The sequence below is a fragment of the Perca flavescens genome, chromosome 11, assembly GCF_004354835.1.
Source record: "Perca flavescens isolate YP-PL-M2 chromosome 11, PFLA_1.0, whole genome shotgun sequence".
In the NCBI taxonomy this organism is placed as follows: domain Eukaryota; kingdom Metazoa; phylum Chordata; class Actinopteri; order Perciformes; family Percidae; genus Perca; species Perca flavescens.
Window position 1 is genome coordinate 34,644,462 of NC_041341.1, and position 21,761 is coordinate 34,666,222.

The 21,761-nt window shown below is 40.5% G+C and overlaps 1 protein-coding gene across 9 annotated transcripts; it reads left to right on the top strand.

The window, feature by feature from the left end:
• Positions 1 to 181: 181 nt before the first annotated feature.
• ccdc93 (CCC complex scaffolding subunit CCDC93) lies at positions 182 to 21,225 on the top strand. 9 transcript variants are annotated; one of them, XM_028591679.1, is made up of 26 exons: positions 899 to 1,090; positions 1,182 to 1,285; positions 2,282 to 2,395; positions 3,199 to 3,293; positions 3,689 to 3,800; positions 4,235 to 4,333; positions 5,091 to 5,147; positions 5,330 to 5,430; positions 5,916 to 5,933; positions 6,256 to 6,292; positions 8,708 to 8,806; positions 9,963 to 10,013; positions 10,336 to 10,422; positions 10,928 to 11,044; positions 12,343 to 12,405; positions 12,902 to 12,975; positions 16,839 to 16,920; positions 17,080 to 17,154; positions 17,352 to 17,423; positions 18,303 to 18,411; positions 18,518 to 18,600; positions 18,815 to 18,852; positions 18,975 to 19,059; positions 19,370 to 19,483; positions 20,321 to 20,401; positions 20,533 to 21,225. In XM_028591679.1, exons 1-25 carry the CDS (start codon positions 1,045 to 1,047, stop codon positions 20,375 to 20,377), a joined length of 1,989 nt encoding a protein of 662 aa, XP_028447480.1. In that variant the 5' UTR covers positions 899 to 1,044; the 3' UTR covers positions 20,378 to 20,401; positions 20,533 to 21,225. The 9 variants fall into 9 exon arrangements, with proteins under 9 accessions (XP_028447488.1, XP_028447487.1, XP_028447480.1 ...); XM_028591682.1 differs by having other exon boundaries at positions 20,873 to 21,225; XM_028591680.1 differs by having other exon boundaries at positions 20,321 to 20,394.
• The last annotated feature ends 536 nt before the right edge of the window (positions 21,226 to 21,761 follow it).

The window sequence follows — 21,761 nt, forward strand, 5'->3', positions numbered from 1 at the left end:
AAACAAAACATTTCCTTCCCTTTTCAATATTCCCCCCAATGATAAAAAAAAATACAAAAGATGACAGAATGACAGAATATCAATGTGCGAAGATAACTGTAAACAAGATTTTTTTCCCCCAAAATGTAAAAACGTTGTTCTGTCAGTTTGGAGAAGGCAGTGAAGATAAGTCAAGTTAAAAGTTTAGAGATATATCAGAGGTGGGCAGCCTAGAGCCTTAGAGCCTTCCAAAAGCGAGCAACTTAAATTTGTGTTGCAAGATTAAGATCTGTGTTTGATCCTAAAATGTATTTCTTCTATAACGTTATTTTTGTAATATCATGCAAGGCAGTGTTTCTCAAATGGGGGTACGTGTACCCCTAGGGGTACTTTGGAGGACTGCAGGGGTGTACATGAGTTAACAAAATGTTTTATAGTTACAAGGCTGTTGTCCAGAACATTGCTCCTCTTTATGTAGACTTTTTTGTTTTCTACCAAAATTGTGACATTTGTGTCGCCTTCTTTGGACCCAGTCTTGCCTTCCTTCTACTGTCCTACTTTTTACAAGTTTCTCGCTTTTTTTTTCGTATGTCACTTTTTTTGAAGTTTTTGATACTATCTTGACCCATTTTTGCCTTACCTCCTTGCTTCTTTCTACCATAATTTTCCAATTTTTTGTATTTTTTACAGTTTTTGTCTCCTTTTCTCATCAGCATTTAAATGTTTGTTTTTTTCCAGTAAGGCTGTTGTTTAGTAAATCTAGCGCTGACAGCGCTGTACTGTTCCTCTTTATATACTTTTTTTTTCTACCGAAAACGATTAGCGCTGGTCAGAAACAATTCAAAAGGGCTACATTATTGGAAAAAAGTTTGAGAACCACTGATGTAAGGTTTATATATATATTTCTTCTTGAGGCCAGTGGTTTGAAACAATTTTTTGTAATCTCGGTGCTCCCTCTGCTGGCTAACTGCGTGTCCATGCTGTGCTGTCTCTACACGTTTGTGCTCGTGACATTCCACGCGTTTAAAACACAGACTGTGGTGTAAATATACAATACAGTTAGCTATGTTAAATGTTACAATGTGTCTTTTTGTGTGCAACGTTGGCCCATGTATGTAGCTATAATATCAACCGGTGTGTCGCCGTATTGAAAATATCTTGAGTGTCATAATGTTAACGGTCATGTGATCTGTCATCATCAGCAACACTTGAGTTCATCATGGCGGCGGCTGCGTCTGTTTTCCACAGAGTGAGAACTGGCTCGAAAATAGGTGCCCAGTATGACCAGGAAGGCAACCTTATTCAGGTAACGTTAAAGAGCATTTCCATCCATTTTTCACCACAGTATACGAAGCTTTTACTGTCCAACTGCATAACGTTATTATGTCAGTATATACCTCGGAGGCTAGTTAGCTAGAGGTGGAGTTTACCAAAAGACATCACGTTATAACATAGGCTACTGTGCTAGCTATGTAACGTATATGTATATGAAGTTGACGGTCGCAAAAGCTATAGCGTTAGCTAGCTTACAACAGTTGAATTAAAATACCACTTCCATTTGAGCGTTTAAACGTAAACAATAGTGTCCTAGAAAATAATTCCGACCACTTCATGATGGCAGACGCCTAACGTCCCCACCGCACTAACGTTGTGATTTTGGATCTTGCCTCAGACATTAACGTTACGTTAGCTATCTAGATAGATAGACATTTATTGATCCTTAACGAAATTCATCTTGCACCATAGCTCATCAGACAGACAGACAGACAACAACAGGACCACTAAACCCTCCCTCACCCTCACACAACAACAATACACAACATCAAGTATCTCTACTTGATCTACTATTATAAAATAGTAAAGTGCAGTATCACTATCAAAGTGGGCTATCAATAGTAAGGTGCCACATCATCAGTGACATTTTAATATTATACCAAAGTGCAGTATTATCACACAGAAAGGATCAAGTTATTTTCCCTAACTTATTCAGTAGTGTAATGCTGGTAGGAATAAATTGTTTGAGAGCCCGGTTGGTTTGTAAGGACGGCAGCCTATCTCTTCTGCCTGATGGCAGCACCTCATACGCCTGGAATAAGGAATAGGGGATGTAGCCCGTCACCGCAAATTGCTTGTCCTTTCCTCAACACCCTGGATACGCAGATCACGGTCAGAGATCTGAGTAACACAACAACCCCTCTGCAGCTGTGTGGGATGCAGTGTCTTGCTCGATAGCACTTCAGCAGCCCGGCTGGAGAGTAGTTTTCTAAAGAGGTAGATGATTATGTGTGTGTTTGGCTCCCAGGTGGAAACCCGAGAGGATGAGGAGCAGAGCGTCAAGCTGGCCGAGATCCTGGAGCTCCTGCTGGCAGCCGGATACTTCAGAGCACGAATTAAAGGATTGTCACCTTTTGATAAGGTACACACACACACACACACACACAACCTGTTGGTGCTCTCTCTGTGCTGGTCCCATCATGTTCTTGGGGAAACTCCCTGATTCATGCGAATAGGGGAGGTGATAAGATACAAGTATTGCTGATCTGTGAATTTAAAGAGGCACGGGAGAGATATGGGGAGCAAATGTGTTTTAGAGGGATGAGAAGTCCTTTCCTCTGAAGCATCACATGAATTTGTCAGCTGTTTGGGCGGAGCAACTCCTTCAGCTAGACAGCTTCCGGTAAGGCCGCTCTCTCTGGCTGCATCTCATAGCCCTTATATGATAGCTCCTCAGCCCCCAGCTGAACCGGAAGTTGTTCTGTCCCTCCTCGGTGAAGGGCGTCTCAAAGCTCTTATTTCTGCACCGAGGATTGAGGAGGGGTCATCGAGGACATGTAGGCGAGGATACACGAGAGCAGGCTTCCTGGAAGCCTAGCAGATGAAGGAGTTGCTAACTCCGCTCTCTCCTCCTATGATTTCCTCGCGTCTCTCCCATGCCTCCTCGGTGGGAGGGACTAAGACGCGAGGAAGGGAGGCATGTGGAGGAGCCGGGGATCCAATTTAAGGGTTATGAGCGTGTACCCTCGCTCATGGCTCCTCTGTGATCCCTCCTCAATGCTCGGCTCTACGCAGAAATAAGAGCTTTGCGACAGCCTTCACCGAGGAGGGACAGAACAAGTTCCGGTTCGGACCGAGGAGTTGAGGAGCTATCACATAAGGGTTATGAGATGCAGCCTAAATCTCCACCTCACTCAGCTTGTTTCCTCATTTTCTCCTCTTCAGGTGGTCGGTGGTATGACCTGGTGCATCACTACATGTAACTTTGACATTGATGTGGATCTTCTTTTCCAAGAAAACTCAACCATTGGCCAGAAAATGTGAGTGTTTTTTATTGTTCTTGAAGTGTGGTGAAGTCTTTGGTCATCAATCTAAAACAGTGTTGCTAGACATGGTCCAATGGTGGGTGATTTCCCTAAAGTTGTCAGACACTTATAATAACAATCTGAACCTGTCCGCCACAAAAACAGCACTTTTAGTGGATGAAATTGACGATGCATATTTGCCCCCATAGGATTACATTGCAGCCCAGTTCACGGCAAACTGGTCACAATGTTCTCGCTCCATACTGGACGAATTTCAATCAGTCACTTGCACCCAAAAACAAAGAAAATTAGGGTTCAAGTTGAAAAACCCAGACAATACCATTTAAAGCTTCAGCAACTTAAATATAAATATTGGTTCATCCGTGATGAGTGCTTCTTTCTCTCTGCAGAGCTCTGACAGAGAAAATAGTGTCTGTTCTACCGAAGATGAAGTGTCCTCATCGCCTGGAGCCCCATCAAATCCAAGGGCTGGATTTTATCCACATTTTCCCAGTGATACAAGTGAGAGAATTCATCCGAAACTGAGACACAGACTCTTCATATATTAATATTCAGCATCAAATGGCCATTTACTTAGAGCATTTAAAAATAGTAATAATGACAAAGTCAAAGTAATCTAATGTGGTTTCTGTGATTGGTCTTCAAAGTAGTTGTTTCCTCTGCTCACATCAGACAGAACTATCCCATCTGTCTATCTAATTTGAATGAAAATTGTATTAGCTGATAAGATTTTGGCTTGTGATCTGGATCTGTGATTTCCACCTTAACTTAGCGTAGGACTTGAGTATCGGCTCATAAATGTGTTGCATTGCATGCTGTTTTGCCAATAAATCCAGTGCAAATGACCAGTGTGAGGGATGGTTTAGCGTTTGGAAGTTTGAACTTCCAGTTTATTCTCTCGTATCTGATCAGCTGTGTGTTGTGTCTCCTGCCAGTGGCTAGTGAAGCGAGCCATAGAGACCAGGGAAGAGATGGGCGACTATGTGAGAGCCTACTCCGTTTCTCAGTTCCAGAAGACCCACAGCCTTCCTGAGGTAACCATACAGTAGCACTCAGTCACAGAGCCAGAACTTGGTTGTGGTGGTTGGTGGAATGACCTCCAGATGATGGACAACTTAGGCCTTGTTCAGACTGCCAGCCCAAATAAATGTTTTGGCATATCAAGATTATATATATTTATATAGCATAAAACACATGGAATTAGATTTTTGCAAATCGGATCCAAACCACATTTGGAGGTGGTTTGAAATAAGATTTCAATCAGATTTCTACAGATTTGTCTCAGTCCGGACGCTCTGGCCGCTCAAATCGGATTTCATAGTGTCTTTTGTCACTTGTGTAGCCGAGGGTTATGCACCTATACTTATGTAGATAATAAAATATAAACACAGAGGCTTTGTACCAAGATGCATTTTTACTTCCACATTGTCAACAGTGGTACAGCTTAACTCTTTCCAATTACTCAAAAAGATTTTTGTTTTTCAGATACCCCTACCCGAGGGTAGAACAATACCCAGCCATGTTTTCCATACATTTCGATATGTCCCCTTCATTAAATGGATGGGCGTCACAAAAATATTTTATACAGCAAAAAATGCTATAATTGATCAAGATACTGATTGACTCCATAGGCCAAAATATGCAGAATGTAATTTCATGTCGTTTTTCAGGTGGCAGGTGAAAAAAAGAAGTGAATTTCTAACCGTGATTGTTAGGCTGTATTTACATACAGTAAATTGTCTTGTAAATAAGAGCTGGTGTTGACCTGTGCTGTAAATCCCCGTGGTCTAGGATGAAGAGTTCCTCCAGAGGAAAGACAAGGCTGTGAGGGCCGTTCTGGATGTATTGGTGAGTTGCTAAATCATCAGGCATCACATAACATGAACACATACTAATGATTGAGATAACTGTTCATACTGCAGCGTGTTTTAAAAACCATAAATACAACCTGATGTGTTTATTTTGATCAGGATTAGTTTTATACTGCATATTCATTCCTATTCCTCGAAATGAACACTGGCATTTTACAGGAAGTGTACAAACCCCAGAGGAAGTACCGGAGGCAGAGGGATGCAGGAGAGCTTCTGGACGAGGAGTCAAGGGTTCACTCCACTCTGCTGGAATACGGCAGGTGAGATTTCACATCTGGTGTGTGTTTCTATGTAGTCTCACATTGCACCTGTCTCCACAGTGCTGTGTCAGTGCTGGAGTACGGTTTGGCTACATCACCTATCTATTCTGGTATAGGGGGGAAAAAAACACTCTGGGTTGTTTGTATTCTTTTTAAACCAGTCGCATCCTGAGTGGCGCTAAGGTGTACATGTGGCTTTAAGTCACTGTTTCTATCAGTATTTCTGAATGTAATACAGCTCATGGTTTCTGCGAAAAATAAATCCAGTAGAAATCAAATTTGAGCATTAAGGTCTCGTGAAAAACATATAACATGTTCCTTTACTTTCTCATAAGGATACATTCTCTCTGTCTCTGCCTTCTTGCTTACCTGAACCCAGTGTTGTTGTAGTCTTTAACCCACACGTCTAGGTTTTTATTTTTTTTATTTATATGTCTGACATATTGTTTTTTTCATCCATCTATTCATCCCCACCTCTGTACTAGAATGTCCCATTTCCTCCTGTAAGTACTGTATTAACGTAAGGAGCTCACTTTTTCTGCAAGCTACTCACAGCACTGTGTTTTGTGTTTGAGAATGCTCTCACGTACTGTATTTTAGGCATGATGGATGCAAACTGTGGTGCTTCTCTGATCTACTACTTTGGTATTTATTAAATCTGACAGCCCTTTCTGGAGCGGGCTGTTTATCCTCATGCATTTTGAACTGCCATTTGGTGTGTTGATGTTGTAATGTGGCATGGTGTATTTGAAAAGGAAAAGGAAATACTTCCTTTTATTTTCACACCTTAGTTATGTGTGGGTTCTTTTCTCTCTCTCTCTCTAGACGTTATGGATTCAGCAAACAGTCCAAACAAGACAAGGTAGGTGGTTCAAGGATTTGTCTTTTACAAAGTAACAGTCACCTTTCACTTGAGGAGTTTTGCAGAGAGCATTTCATTTCCTTTTATCACTTAGCAGGCCTATACGTTAAGATACACTGCGGTATACTCCTCCTATGCCTTTGACATTGTCAAAAGGGGAACTCATTCGACATTGTACACATCAGCGTGTGTTTCCAGGTGTTGGGGGATCACTGCTGCATATGTGTTGTATAAAGCCTCTTGTGTCTCCAAAAGGGGGCTGTATGGAGTAAGTTAGATATATGTCCTCCATTGATGGAAGAGACTACACTGCCGTGCAAAGCGAAAAGACCGTAACTCAATTTTGGTCGAAAATGAGTTATTGTCATTTTTGTAATATTAAAGATCTGCTTTATCATGTGGACAAATATCTTGAGTCAATTTTATTGTTTTGGGGAGAAAATTGTGTGTTGTCTTCACCGTAACTTCAAAAGCCGTAGAGAAGCCAGTTACGGTTCTTTGTACTCACCTGTCTACAGGCATACACATGTAGGAAGCGATATATTTAAATCTCTGTCTGGGCGCAGTCCACTCTCGTCCACCGCGCTGTTTACACAAACACAGCTACATCTACTCTACTCTAAATAGCGAATTTTGACAAACAAGCTAAAACAAAAGCTGTCGGTGGTCTATCTGTTTATCTTAGTTTGCCACAAATCTTGAAATGTGGACAAATTCTTGTGAAGTTAACTGCTGGCTAAACTAACCATCCTCTGTGCAGAGCATCTATGAATGTATTATAAGATCAAAACAAACCAACGTGGCTACTTAATATGCACGTGAATGACGGCATCTTTATGTTCACGTCTTCATTCTTGCAGTGAGTCTAAATTAGTGCCTCATATCCAAACAGAAGAACATGTTTTATATGCATTAAAACATCTAAACACCTCATGCTTAATTCTGACGTCTGTCAGAGTGTGTGAATCAATCGTGCGACTGGCTGTGTGGTAGTATGAAATACAGAAAAAAACTTGATATATCATTTTCATATGATGTTGATGAATGTGAAGACATTTTTACCATAGTGAGTCCAATAGGATTAATATTGCTTACATTTGTAAAAATTATCATTGTTATCATAACATTGTGCTATAAAATAGAAGTTAAGGTGTTTTGCCTTGGTACGACCGACTGTCATTTTGTGGGCAATGCTAAGGCAGAATACAGTAACTTCCGAAAAAGAGTCAAAGGTCAAATTTGAGTTCAAATTTTTTTTGTAGATAGATTAATACAGGTATACACTACAAAATGTGAAAATTACAATATTATACCTATAACCCAATTGTCAGGACATTTAGATAACTTTAAAGTCATTTTTCTCAGTTTCACAATCTGGCGAGTTAAGGTCTTTTGCCTTTGTAGGGCAGTACAGGTTTGATGTCAAAAAGAGTTAAAAAGAAGTGAGCTTACCAAACCTCTGTAGCCCACTCCTCATCTCTGTTTGTACCTAGAGGCTCCAAAAGCAGACATGGCCATTTTCAAAGGGCTCCCTTGACCTCTCACCTCTCAAGATATCTGATAGTGGGTTCTATGGGTACCCACGAGTCTCCCCTTCACACAAATGCCCACCTCATGCTTCGTGCAGTTTGGGGCAAAAAACATGCATCTTTTTGCATGCAATAGAACTGTGCTATTTTCACTTATTCTCAAAATGGGGTATTTTAACATTTCTGCATGCTGGGTCTTGGTGTTGCATTAATTGAATATGTCTGGAAAGCTGAGACTGTTGTGTGTTCGATGAGTCCAATTGGTTTCAAATGTCACACAGGTCACATCTGTGTATCAAATGGTATCAACCAATACTGTAGATTGCTGCAACTGTTTAGGAGATATAACTGAGCGTGAGTATGGCCATCATAAACTTTCAGCATACTGTTATAAGCCCTCATACATTCTAATCTTTCAAAATTTGAATAGGCGCCTAACACAATGCAACATGACAATGTTTTTTACAGATTTATGACTAGAAAAACCTGTGCGGAGCTGCATCTCAAATTAATCTTCAGGTTCACAGCTTTCAGATGATGTATACCACTTCTATGTGACTTCTACTGTTGACCTGTTGTCTCCCCCTGAAATCCTGCCCCCCTAAAAAAAGACAAAAATGGGTCTCTAAGGGAAAGTAGATATGCGAGGTGATGGAGACAGAAGTGTGTGACTGGTCAGTGGTCATGTTGCATTGTGGGTGATATAGGCGCATTGTTTTAGTGTCCACTGTGAGTCCCACAGTGTTAAAGGAGTGCAATGCCAAATCAGTGGAGAACTCTTTGAACACAGTAATGCCAAGAGTAGAAGTTTGAAGTGTGGTTTGCTGCTTTGTAGTCATTTCCTGCTTCTCTTCTTTAGCTTCTGCATCCTGTGTCCCTCCTCTAGGTTGACGAGAGGAAGGCTTCGCTGGCCACTGGCTCTCAGGCAGCGCCCCCTGGAATGGCAGAAGTGTCCGAGGAAGAAGACCTGCAGGCAGCGGAGGAGGTGAGCACTTTATACAGTGAGTGCAATAAACACGGAAGGCAGAAGAAAGTAGCAGCAAAAAGCATAGGGTGGGAGGAGAAAGACACCTACAAGCAGTGAAATTACAAATTGAATATATTATGAATTGAAAATATTGATTGCAGTTAAAATGTAAGTGTCTTACTTCTTGTCATGCAAAACATTAACGTTGGGCATATGTGGTCATATTTTACCGGGGATTTCCACTAGATGCGGAACGGCGGCGGAGTCATTAGGTTTCCATTAAAGTCAGCGTGTGTATTTCCACCGGTTGCAGAACAGCTGTGTTCCGACTCCGTCCCAGCTCCGGCGGTCCGCAGCAGATACGCAGAGCTCCTATTTTTGCCGGACGGCGGAGAGCTCCGCAGCAATTCAGCACACGGCAGATAGTGCAGGACAGGAAGTCGAGTACAGAAACAAAATAAATATCCTGTTAATTTTCAAAATAAAATACACCGTGCTCACGGTGGATCATATTTCCCTGCACTACACCTTGAAAACGCAGCACAGAGCGGTTTCCCCTCTACTCCTCTGGATGGAAACTAACTGCTGTTGGTTTTGTGGTTCTATTCTACGTGAATTCGCGAGATCGCGTGGGTCCTCGTAACTTCAGCTGTCAGTCATGGCCGCAGCTGTGCCGCAACAAATCCGGACCTGGTGGGTATTGCCGGACGGCGGAGCACGCAGCGGAGCCGGTCCACAGCCGTTACGCATGCTGTGGAAATGAGGAGTCAGAGTAATGAGAATTTGTAAAGTAACTAAAGAGTTAATAATCTTAAGAATGAGTAGTTGCTTATCATGAATGTACAAATAATCCCATACCGTGGTTTATTACTCAGTATATACAGTATGTGTAACTCTACAAATGACTAATTTGTTTATTTTTATTATAAGTCTGTGAGAAGACCAGTTGATAGAAACTGTCCTGTAGGAAAGAAGGAAGGAAGGAAGGAAAGTGAAGAAAGGGAAGGAAGGACTAAAAAGATGTATCTTTTGCTGCTTTTTAAAAATATCAACAGCTGCTGCTCTCAAATCCTGAGGCAAAGCATTCCACAGTCTAGGTGCCACTGTTTCATGGACTCTGAACTCCCCACCTTAATATGTGGTGGAATTGTGCTTGTTTTTTTTTTCTTTTTAGATGCGAATCAAAACCCTGATGACCAGCATGGCTGCCATGGCAAATGAAGAGGTGGGCAAAGCCTGTTTTCTGTCTCGTTCTCTTTCTTTTTCATCTGTGAATCACCACTCCCACCACCTCATGAAGCTCTTTCTCCCTACAATAATATGAATAACCCTTAGTTCCTTTTTCATGACTTATTTCCCTAGCATTGCTCTGTCTACAATATTGTTATTTTGTTCCATAAACCGTCAAGGCTCTGTTCTTTTAACTCAAGTTTTGTGATTTTGTAACTGAACTTTTTGTACCACTGCATTTACTGTTAACAAAATAACTAAATGGCTAAACCCTATGTGAATTGTGCAATTATTTTGTCTCTATTGTCCATGCGTAGGGGAAGCTGACAGCAAGTGCAGTGGGTCAGATAGTGGGACTGCAGTCTGAGGAGATCAAACAGATTGCATCTGAGTACGCTGAGAAGGTGAGCAACAATCAGTGATAACGATGATGTACCGATTAGCTCGGTAAGATGACCCTTATTATAAGCTTTTCCAATGCCTGTTTTTTGAAAAAAGACCTTTGAAGACACTGCTTTCACACTGCTGTTGTGAAATTAAGATAATAATAAACCAAAGAGAAGAGATTCCTCATCCGAAAAGCCTTTTCTGTCCTAAAGATGAAACATAAGAAATATAAAGCATAACGTAAATCCCACACTTGTGTCGTTCAGTCACTTATTCACGTCTTTTTAAGAGCTTATGTTTTTCTTAATTTTATGTCTTTTTGGTTGCAACAGGTGAAGTGAAATGTAACATGGAGAGGTATAAATCCAATATCTATAGGTTACTGCTTCAGACATTTGTAGAGGCATTTACAAAACACAGCTCACCTATTCAAGCAGCCTGGGGTGGCCCAGCACTTAAAAACCTTCATGCTTTAGCATGCTCTTGTTCTAATAAAAATGTATCTCCCATATGTCCCTGCAGCAGTCGGAGCTCTCGGCAGAGGAGCGCTCGGAGCGCTACGGCCCGCTGCAGCAACACCGCCGGGCAGTGGCCTCACTCAACAAACTGATCCAGCAGAAGACTAAACAACTGGAGGAGGTCAGCAGTCACTGCAGCCCACTGTCCACTCCACTCACACCCAGGGGCTTTTTCCTGCATATAGGAATTTTTGGCACCCCCGCCAAGAGGTTTTAGTCGGCCCCAAAGGACAACCGGTGCTAAAATGATAAGAATCTTCTCTAAGTGTGTTTATCAGCAATTTACCCAACAACTGTTGAACAAGGATAACATAATCTTGAATAGGAGCACTAATCAAATGCTAAGTTTAAACGTGGCCGGTTATTTTCATAAACGGACATTTCAACCTCTCCGTTTTCAAAAATAACATGGTGCACAGCTGTCAGTTTTCAGAAAAGTGTTCGTTTACATGTACCCTTGTATATATGCCGTCAACAGCATGCCAGACCTGTAGGTAGCAGTGTAAGAAGCTCAAGCCCACGTTAGCCAATCAGAATCCTGAAAATAGCAACAACAGCAACCAATCACTTCCTCTGTCTTCTTTTCCTCACTTCCTAAACTGCCTAAACCTCAGTTTGTCTCTGTTTACATGCAAACGTGCAAACAAAGTTTTCCAAAATCTCCACTCTGGCCGGAGTTTTTAGAAAGAATCGTTTTCAGAGGCGAATTCTCCGTTTGCATGTAAACGAAGGGCACAAACGAAGGGAAATCTCAACTCAATTTTTCAAGATAACCATGTACCGTGTAAACGGGGTATCAGTTTTACAGTCCAGAGTGGGGCTGTCCCAGACTCTCAATGATTTTAACGGTAGTATTAATATTATTTTTTTAATTGGGGCTTCATTTACTCAAACATTATAGGCATTTGTGTTTATCAAATTGTCAGAAAAACAGATTTCTTTCAAATAAGGTAACACTCATTGCCTTAACTCTACGCAAACTGAGCATGCTTGCTGTTGTATGTAGTAGTCTCCCCCACCCCACCCCCCAAAGGCCGATTTTGAGTCACACCACGCTGTGTTAAACACTTGGTACAACCAGAGCCACTGTAATCCTCAAGTGTTAAACCTATACAGTATTCTCAGAAACCAACATGTCAAATTTATATATTATATATATTTAAATATACATTGCTCAGCTTGTGTCGGTACTCCTGCCTGCTTCTCCACACTGGGGACGTGCCGACCGCCATCTACTGTACATGTAGCTAATACACTGACTCTGGAGGAGTACCTCATACAACCCCACTTCAAAACGCCAAACTGTCTTTATTGCTCAAACCGTTAAATGATTGTAAAGTGAAGCGTACATTGATTTACAGCAATGACCCAGGAAGGTGACATAACTATCAAGTAACAAGGATTTATTTTGTCTGACAGCTACAAGCCAAGCATGCAGAGATGAAAACTGGCTGTGACGATGCCAAAAGAAATCTGATTGAGGTGAGTCAAGGCTAAAATACTTGCAAGCATCTGTTTGCTAGTATGATATCGGCAGACACATGGAACAATTGATACGTGCAATATTATTGTTAGATGCTTTAGAAGCACTAAATGTCATTGAATTGTTTGTTGGACATTGTGGTACCAGCGTTTTATTATTGATTTTGTATTTTGAGATACGCCTGGTAGCAAATACCATCAGAGGTCACATCCCCTCTGCTGCCATCAAAACAATCTCCTCAAACAACACACATGAAGAGAATTTCAGGGTGATTTGATGGCTGACATTACCTTCTGGCATTACAAAATACAGTAGCATTGATCACATCACAATAAGACCTTCATTATAGATTTTTATTTAAAAATCTGAGATGTGTGTGGTTTAAAAAACAAAACAAAGAATAAGCAAAGATCAAGAAACATTTTTTTAAGATAGAAAAAGGGGACAAGTTTTTTCCAAAAGTTTCTTCCAACAGGCCTTTGTGTATTTTCCCAGGCTACAGAGCACTCTGAGAAACTGTTGAAGGAGCTGAAGTCTTTAGGCGAGATAGAGGAGCAGGCTGACAGCAGGTAAGTGGTGGAGAGTAATTATCTCTTGACTTCCCCGTGTGATTTAATCCTCATGACACAATGACCCTCCCTCTGTGATTTGTGTCAGTCCTCAATGAATAGTTCCTCCTTCAACTCCAATAGCGGCCTGCTTGTCTTTTGATTACTTGAAGAACCTGGAACATCGTGAATTAAGAAATTATATATATATATTTATTTATTTATTGGGGCTGGGCAAGTTAACGCGTTATTGCGTTAACTCATTAATTAACGCCGACAATTATTTTATCACGCATTAACACAGTTTTTATTATTTCTTTTATTATTGTAAAAGTCTGTTGCTCACAGGCTTTTATTTTGTAAAACTCTGTTGCTGACTGTTGCCGTGCTTACAGGAACCGGAAAAGAAAAGAATTTGCAGATAAACAAACCAACAAACATGGAGAAGGGTACGGAACCTTTACGTGGCCATTTTCATTTTAAAGTTCTTCCAGACGGCGCAGTCGACAGAATCAAAGTTATTTGTAACCACTGCAAAGTTAAATTTTCTTATCACCGGAGTACTTCCATTCTGAAATATCACCTAAATGCAATACACACCGTTGATACCAGCAAATCATTCAACGAAACAAAGCGTGGCGTGTCTGCAGACTACGTTAGATGCAGCGTGTGGGAGAAGTATAGATAAACAAAGGCAAAAGAAGCTAACAAATGCCATAGTGAAGTGGATACCTACAGACTGCAGGCCCTGCAGTGTTGTGGAGGACCTTGGTCTGAGAAACGCAACAAATGACGGCAGGTATGACATTCCCTCAAGCTGATATATACAAACCCCAATTCTAATGAAGTTGGCACATTTTGTAAAATGTAAATAAAAACAGAATACAATGATTTGCAAATCATTTTCAACCTATAGTATACACTACAGAGACAAGATATTTAATGTTCAAACTGATAAACTTTGTTTTTTTGCAAATATTCACTCATTTTGAATGTGACTCCTGAAACAAGTTCCAAAGAAGCTGGGAGGAAGCAGGAGCAACAAAAGACTGGGAAATTTGAGGAATGTCTGTCGCTAGCAATGATGACGCAGTGATTAGTGACAATTCTCTCCAACCAATCAGTAGTTTTGGTATCGCCTCAGCTCGCTTGGAACCTCGACGGAGGTGATACTAACAAAAAAAGAACAAAAGTACCTGTTGGCAGGTACCAGGGACTTTTTTTCATAATGGAAAACCAAAAAAGGCGAGTAGAGTCGAGGCGCCATTTGTGCCCATGGCATGGGTAACTTGCACATCTGTGAAGGCACCATTAATGCTTAAAGGTACAGGTTTTGGAGCAACATATGCTGTACTCCAAGCAACGTCTTTTTCAGGGACGTCCCTGCTAATTTCACCAAAACAATGCTAAGACTCCTTCTGCACATGTTACAACAGCATGGCTTCGTAGTAAAAGAGTGTGGGTACTAGACTGGCCTGCCTGCAGTCCAGACCTGTCTCCTATTGAAAATGTGTGGACAGTATGAAGCGCAAAATACAACAACAGAGACCTCGGACTGTTGAGCAACTGAAGTCATACTTCAATCAAGAATGGGAAAGAATTCCACCTACACAGCTTCAACAATCAGTGTCCTCAGTTCCCAAACACTTATTGATTGTTTAAAGGAAAGGTGATGTAACACAGAGGTAAACATGGCCCTGTTGCAGCTTTTTTGGAACGTATTGCAGACATCAAATTCAAAAAGAGCATATATTTGCAATAAAACAAAGTTTATCAGTTTGAACATTAAATATCTTGTTTTTGTAGTGTATTCTGTTGAATATAGGTTGAAAAGGATTTGCAAATCATTGTATTCTGTTTTTTATTTACATTTTACACAACATAGCCATCTAGCGGTAGGGGGTTTAAACACAACATAAACATGAACCACTGTCATGAACCACTTACATGAATATTTTGAACGTAAAAAAAAAAAATCGATATTGTCTTTTTGAAAATCTATACAGTATTGCAAAATAAAATATTGCGATACTTAAGTGTATTGATTTTTTTTCTTACACCCCTAATTCCGTCTCCTCAGCAATTGTGTTTCTGCAGTTTAGGCCCAGAGTTCTGCCCTGTGAGACATTCACCATCTTGCTCATGGACACTTACATGATCTTTGAGTGATGGGACAGTCCATCTACATTTTACACAACGTCCCAACTTCATTGGAATTGGGGTTTGGAAGTGACTTTTAATACAGTCTGATATAGATCAGATGGTCCTTACACAAACCTGTGATTAACAGTAATTGTGCTTTAGCTACTAGAAGAACCCAGGAATGTGTTTTTATTAAGGACGGTTGCAAAAAAGCCAGAAAATGTTTAATGCAAAACATACGAATAAAAGCTTTTTAATGTAATAACCTCTTTGATTACAATCAAAAATCTGTATAAAAAAATAATAATCTGTAGCTCATTCCATCTAGGGCTGTGTATCAGCAAGAATCTGGCAATACGATACGTATCACGATACATGGGTCACGATTCAATATATTGCAATATATTTCAATACTGTGTGTGTGTATTGGGATTTTTTTAAAGTATGATTTTAGAAAAACTAATATCTAAAGGTCCCATGGCATGAAAATGTCACTTTATGAGGTTTTTTAACATTAAAATGTGTTCCCCCAGCCTGTCTATGGTCCCCCAGTGGCTAGAAATGGTGATAGGTGTAAACCGTGCCCTGGGTATACTGCTCTGCCTTTGAGAAAAATGAAAGCTCAGATGAGCCAATCAGAAATCTTCTCCTTATGAGGTCATAAGGAGAAAGGTTATCTCCCCTTTCTCTGCTTTGAGAGACTTCAGATACAGTATTAGGGGACCACTAAGGTCTATATAAAAGAGACTTCAGATACAGTATTAGGGGACCACTGAGGTCTATATAAAAGAGACTTCAGATACAGTATTAGGGGACCACTAAGGTCTATATAAAAGAGACTTCAGATACAGTATTAGGGGACCACTAAGGCCTATATAAAAGAGACTTCAGATACAATATTAGGGGACCACTAAGGCCTATATAAAAGAGACTTCAGATACAGTATTAGGGGACCACTAAGGTCTATATAAAAGAGACTTCAGATACAGTATTATGGGACCACTAAGGTCTATTAAAAGAGACTTCAGATACAGTATTAGGGGACCGCTAAGGCCTATATAAAAGAGCCTTCAGATACAGTATTAGGGGACCACTAAGGTCTATATAAAAGAGACTTTAGATACAGTATTAGGGAACCACTAAGGTCTATATACAACCATCCAAAGAGCACCATGTCATGGGACCTTTTTAAAAAAAGACATGATGTTCATAAAAGTCAAAGAAGTTTACTTTAGGTAAACAATTCAGTACAGTAAACTACCAGTTTGGGATTGTAGTTCACAGGTTCTTAGTGAGCTAATGTTTAAATTCTAAAGTAGGCCAAAGTTCAGCCACAGCTACATTGTTAGCTTCTAGCAAAAAGTCAGGCACTGCTAGGCACTGTTAGACAAGGACACTAGTGGTGGGTCTCAGCATAGCCATCTAGCAGTAGGGGGTTTAAACACAACATAAACATGAACCACTGTCATGAACCACTTACATGAATATTTTGAACGTAAAAAAAAAAAATCGATATTGTCTTTTTGAAAATCTATACAGTATTGCAAAATAAAATATTGCGATACTTAAGTGTATTGATTTTTTTTCTTACACCCCTAATTCCGTCTCCTCAGCAATTGTGTTTCTGCAGTTTAGGCCCAGAGTTCTGCCCTGTGAGACATTCACCATCTTGCTCATGGACACTTACATGATCTTTGAGTGATGGGACAGTCCATCTAATAAAGTTGTGTTGTGTTGAACAGCTTGCTGGAGAAGCTGAGGGCTCTGGTGACAATGAACGAGAACCTTAAGCAGCAGGAGCAGGAGTTCCGCACACACTGCAGAGTGAGTACATCCACACACACACACACACACACTGGGATTCTACATTCAGTTGATGCTGCTGGGTGTTTAGTACAGACATACAAAACACACATCATACATACAACATACATCCTGCCCAACAGTGAATTAGTACTAATTTTCTCTTCAATGTGTGTCCAGGAAGAGATGGCCCGTCTGCAGCAGAACATCGAGGAGTTGAAGGCGTCATCAGGACAGGATACAGAGGAGGAGGAGGTACATATCTAGTTAGAATTATATTCTATATTCACTATCCAACACACATGTTGATGTATTTTAGCATTTGTCTTATACACTATAAAATACAACAGTATAAACATTCATGAAGACTGCCTTCCTTAATAAACCCATCTTCCTCACAGTTTGCTTACAATGCACTTTTTCTCCTCCTCCTCCTCCTATTCTTTTCTTAGGAGAGGAACCAGCTGATAGACAAACAGTACAACTCAGACAGAGAGAAACTACAGAAGATCCGTCTGCTCATGGTAACTACTTCACACAACATAACACAAGATTAGATGGAAATGGAGTGATCTCTCTGGAATGATGTCACAGCAGCAGATACAGATAACAATGAGACAAATTGAGAGTACTGAAAATAATCCAACAAATACACAGCCTATTCATGGTGTCTTTTACTGGTTTGTTTCTAGATGTGCAGATTAGCCTCGCTGGTTGTTATTATTGTTCTCTGCTTGTATTTTGGCACGCTGGCTCAGTGGATAGCACTGCTGCCTCAAGGCAGGTAACACTGCTGATTAAGGGGGAGGGAGGGAGGGTTGATCCCTGGTCCAAGCTGTGTGTGTGTGTGTGTGTGTGTGTGTGTGTGTGTGTGTGTGTGTGTGTGTGTGTGTGTGTGTGTGTGTGTGTGTGTGTGTGTGTGTGTGTGTGTGTGTGTGTGTGTGTGTGTGTGTGTGTGTGTGTGTGTGTGTGTGTTATATAATCCAGTTATTATTATGCAAAATAATTAACATGATATGGGGCATAGATTTACAACCCAGCAGTATAAAAAGTAGTTAATCAAATAGTTAAGCATAACGTTGGCATATTTTTTATATTTCTACACATTTTTACATGTCTTGGGGACTATTTTTTGCAGCGGATTAATCCACATTTATTGTTAGGTTGTTTTTTTTAAGTCATTTTTGCTGCTAAGGATACTTCCTCCGCCACTGGTTAGGCTTAAACAGACTATTATTAACAAAAGTCTGCAGTGAAAACTCTATTGAATTGAAGGCTCTCCAGATTATTTCAGTACCTTGATCAATGTTATACATGTGTGGCACATGAAATAAGCATTGGAATTTTAAAACCCTCTCCTCCTATGAGCTGAATCACTCAGGACCTTCCTTCACTCTTTTCAGGCTCGGAAGAACCGTGAGATTGCCATCCTGCAGAGGAAGATCGATGAGGTGCCGAGCCGAGCCGAGCTGACCCAGTACCAAAAGAGATTCATTGAACTCTACAGCCAAGGTGGGTTCCTCCTCAAAATCTGGTCAAACCAGGGTTCGTGCTAAATGTCTGCCAAAAAACCGAAACAAAGTGATTCGATCTCTGCCAATTTGTTTTTGCCTTTCAGTTTCTGCAACACATAAAGAGACCAAGCAGTTCTTCACACTGTATAACACGTTAGACGACAAGAAGGTGTATCTGGAGAAGGAGGTAAGGAACCACAGCGGTCAGTTGTTTGCATCACAGAAAATAATTTCCAATATATTACCAAGTTCTGTTTGAATTTAGATGTGCCTCTAATTTTAGTATTTTATCTGTCCAGTTTGAGTATTGATATAGTTGAAAAATAAAAAGTGAAAGTCATGATCAGAGAAATATGTGTTCTTAATACTAATAAGAACAAAATGTGCTTTCATTTCTGTAGGTGAATCTGCTGAATTCCATTCACGACAACTTCCAACAGTAAGTATAACTGCACTTGTGTGTTGTATGTATTTGATGTGATTGTGTCATAGAGACTGTCTGTGGTTTGTTAGCTGGGTTTTTATTGAATACGCTCTATAAGCTGCTGTACTGTTGTCCAGGGCCATGTCGTCTTCAGCAGCCAAGGAGCAGTTCCTCAGACAGATGGAGCAAATAGTGGAGGGAATCAAACAGAGTCGCATCAAGGTATAACTCTCTTAAAGGAGAATTCCGCTTGCTACAACTTGGGGTTTATTTTATAAACTGGCTATTATGTCTATGGTTATGATAACACTATACTTACCACGTTAAATGCTGAGATGTGGGAACGTGACGACATTGCCGAACAGCACAGAGCGAGAAAACGAGCCATCGCACGATGAGACGGGTGACGCAGCATAACAAATCACGATGATCCAGGCCGAGTTGTAACAGGCTTTCCACCGTTTCAACACAAGCTGCCGCCGCCGCCGCAGCATTTATGTGACGCACGCTTCCTGCTCATCTGCTTTCCCAGATGGAGAAGAAGAAGCAGGAAAACAAAATGAGGAGGGACCAGCTGAACGATGAGTACCTGGAGCTGCTCGACAAGCAGAGGCTGTACTTCAAAACTGTCAAGGACTTTAAAGAGGTGAGACAAATAAAATTCAATTTTAGTTTTAGTGTCAAGAGAGAGCGAGCGAGAGAGAGAGAGATAGAAATAGAAGTACAGATATATGACTCAATAATTATAGCAGTGGATATAATGGATTGTCATGAACAGTGGCATTTATAGTAACTATAAGGATAATAGAATATGACTTAACAATAATAGCAGCAGCAGTGCAGGGCGTAGCAAGGCGTCGAGCAAGACCACAGCAGCAGCTGCAGACACGATCCAGGTGCCACCGCAATCTGAGGAAATCGGTGAAGCGAGAAAGCACAAGGACTCCAGGAAAGAAGCAAAGTTAGTAACATGGGACGTGAATGCACCCGGGAAAACAATGTATCAGCTTGTGCTTCATTAGTTACAGATGAAGGACATGAGAGGTGTTGCTGTTAACAGGGAGGGACTGTTTTCAACTGGCAAGAACTTTTATAATGAAAGAAGAGTGCAACCAGTCAGTTAACAATTGTATAGCTGTTATATATTGTTTAGCTTATTGGTAACCTCATTGATATAAATGGGCTAGAGGTATTATGAAAACATCTCATTACAGCCCAAACTGCAGCCTCCAAAATGATCATAAAGTTGATTGGGATGTCCCAATCAACTTGGGACATCCCAATCAACTGTAAAAAAAAAATAGATTTTAGAATTTTTAGAATTTATTAGTGAGCAAATATCACATTATTTTAAAGGCATCCTTTATTTGTTAAGCTGAGATAAAGCCCCATACATGGCAGATGATGATGATGATGATGATAATGATGATGATGATGATGATGATGTACAGTAATGATGAATGTGTTTTTGTCTTGTCACTAGGAGTGTCGGAAGAATGAGATGCTGCTGTCCAAACTGAGAGCGAAAGGAGCCTCTTAGTCCTGGCATTACTGTTGGTAAACGGTTTGTTTTTTATTTAAATGAAATATGTCATCTTTATGAGCTAAATTTATTATACATTAACTGTACATCAATGGGGTCTGATTTAACATTCCACACTTTGTTTCATAATTTTTTCTATGTGGCTAATACAGCTGTAAACCAAGACTTGTGACTTGCATCTTAAACCCTGCGAGAGGAGTCCTGGACATGACATTCACACTGTGCTCTTTATATGTGCCAAATCCAGCTGACTGAAAAACAGAATTGCCTTCTTAATTGGTCAAGTCAAAATAGGCTCTTACGTGTGTCTTACAATGATCACAAATTACCAGCCACTATCTTAGAATCTAGTCAGCCCATTCCTTAAAAAGTGTTGTATTTCTGAATGAACGCTATGACAATGTGTTAATAATAATATATAACATGTGATAGGTTAGGTAGCTTAAATGTCAAATCGAATCATAACTGGACTAACATTTACCTTTTTAATAGCTGTATTAGGCAGATGCACTGGACGTAAAAGATCCACCCATGTCTTCATGTTGATCATAAAGTGGGGCTGCACCAGAAGAGACCCACACCCACCGTGTGTGTTTGCTGATGTTATTACAGGATTTGAAGGAACATAAGTCCTTCATTTCATTAAAATAAGTGGTGTGTGTGAAGATTCCCAGTGCAGCTTGTTATGTAAAGTTCCCTCTTGTTATGTAAAGTTCTTTGCCAATGATGCTGTTCTTATGTGCCTCTGAAATTGGAATTCACCTCATGTCTTACATTTGCCTTTGTCACCATCCAATGACCATGTACAACCATTATTTAATAAATAAGAGAATCTTTCTAATGAGCATTTAAATGCCTTTGCTGTTACTCACTTCAGATAGGATGTGTCCCGTCAGACACTGTGTGCTGTGTGATTAAAAACGGCGTACTATCAGAAGTCACCAGGATGTTGTCCAAAGTCACATGATGAATCTGTGGAGGAAACATCCTGTGTATCACAAAGCACTTCAAATCTCTGTTGCAGATGGCCAAATAAACATCTGTTCCAACACACTGACCAGGATTACCAATCAAATACTCTCTATTAGCTGCTTTGGAGCTTTCATTTGTGTCCTAGAATCCTCCTTAAAAGACAAAAGAGTAATCCACAGATTTAGCATTGTACTCCGATAACAGCATCAGTCTTGAGATGGGCAGTTTAAAACAAAATCAATGTAAACTCAGAGATATCGTCTTTTTTTATACATTATTCTTCCTTGTCAAAACCTAGTGCCTAAATTGCCACGAGGCAACTCAACCGTCAACACCTCCATTGGAGATGCGGGGGTGTTATGCTAATAGTGGCTAATGTAGCCTGGAAACCTCTGTCCTGCAGCAGAGA

What these genes read in the sequence shown, in the direction of transcription:
- ccdc93 (XM_028591678.1), top strand. Translation starts at nt 1,045, where the DNA reads ATGTTAAATGTTACAATGTGTCTTTTTGTGTGCAACGTTGGCCCAT. An exon ending in CTGCCATGGCAAATGAAGAG is followed by an intron (nt 10,014 to 10,335) that starts GTGGGCAAAGCC and finishes GTCCATGCGTAG; the next exon opens with GGGAAGCTGACAGCAAGTGC. An exon ending in AGACTAAACAACTGGAGGAG is followed by an intron (nt 11,045 to 12,342) that starts GTCAGCAGTCAC and finishes TTTGTCTGACAG; the next exon opens with CTACAAGCCAAGCATGCAGA.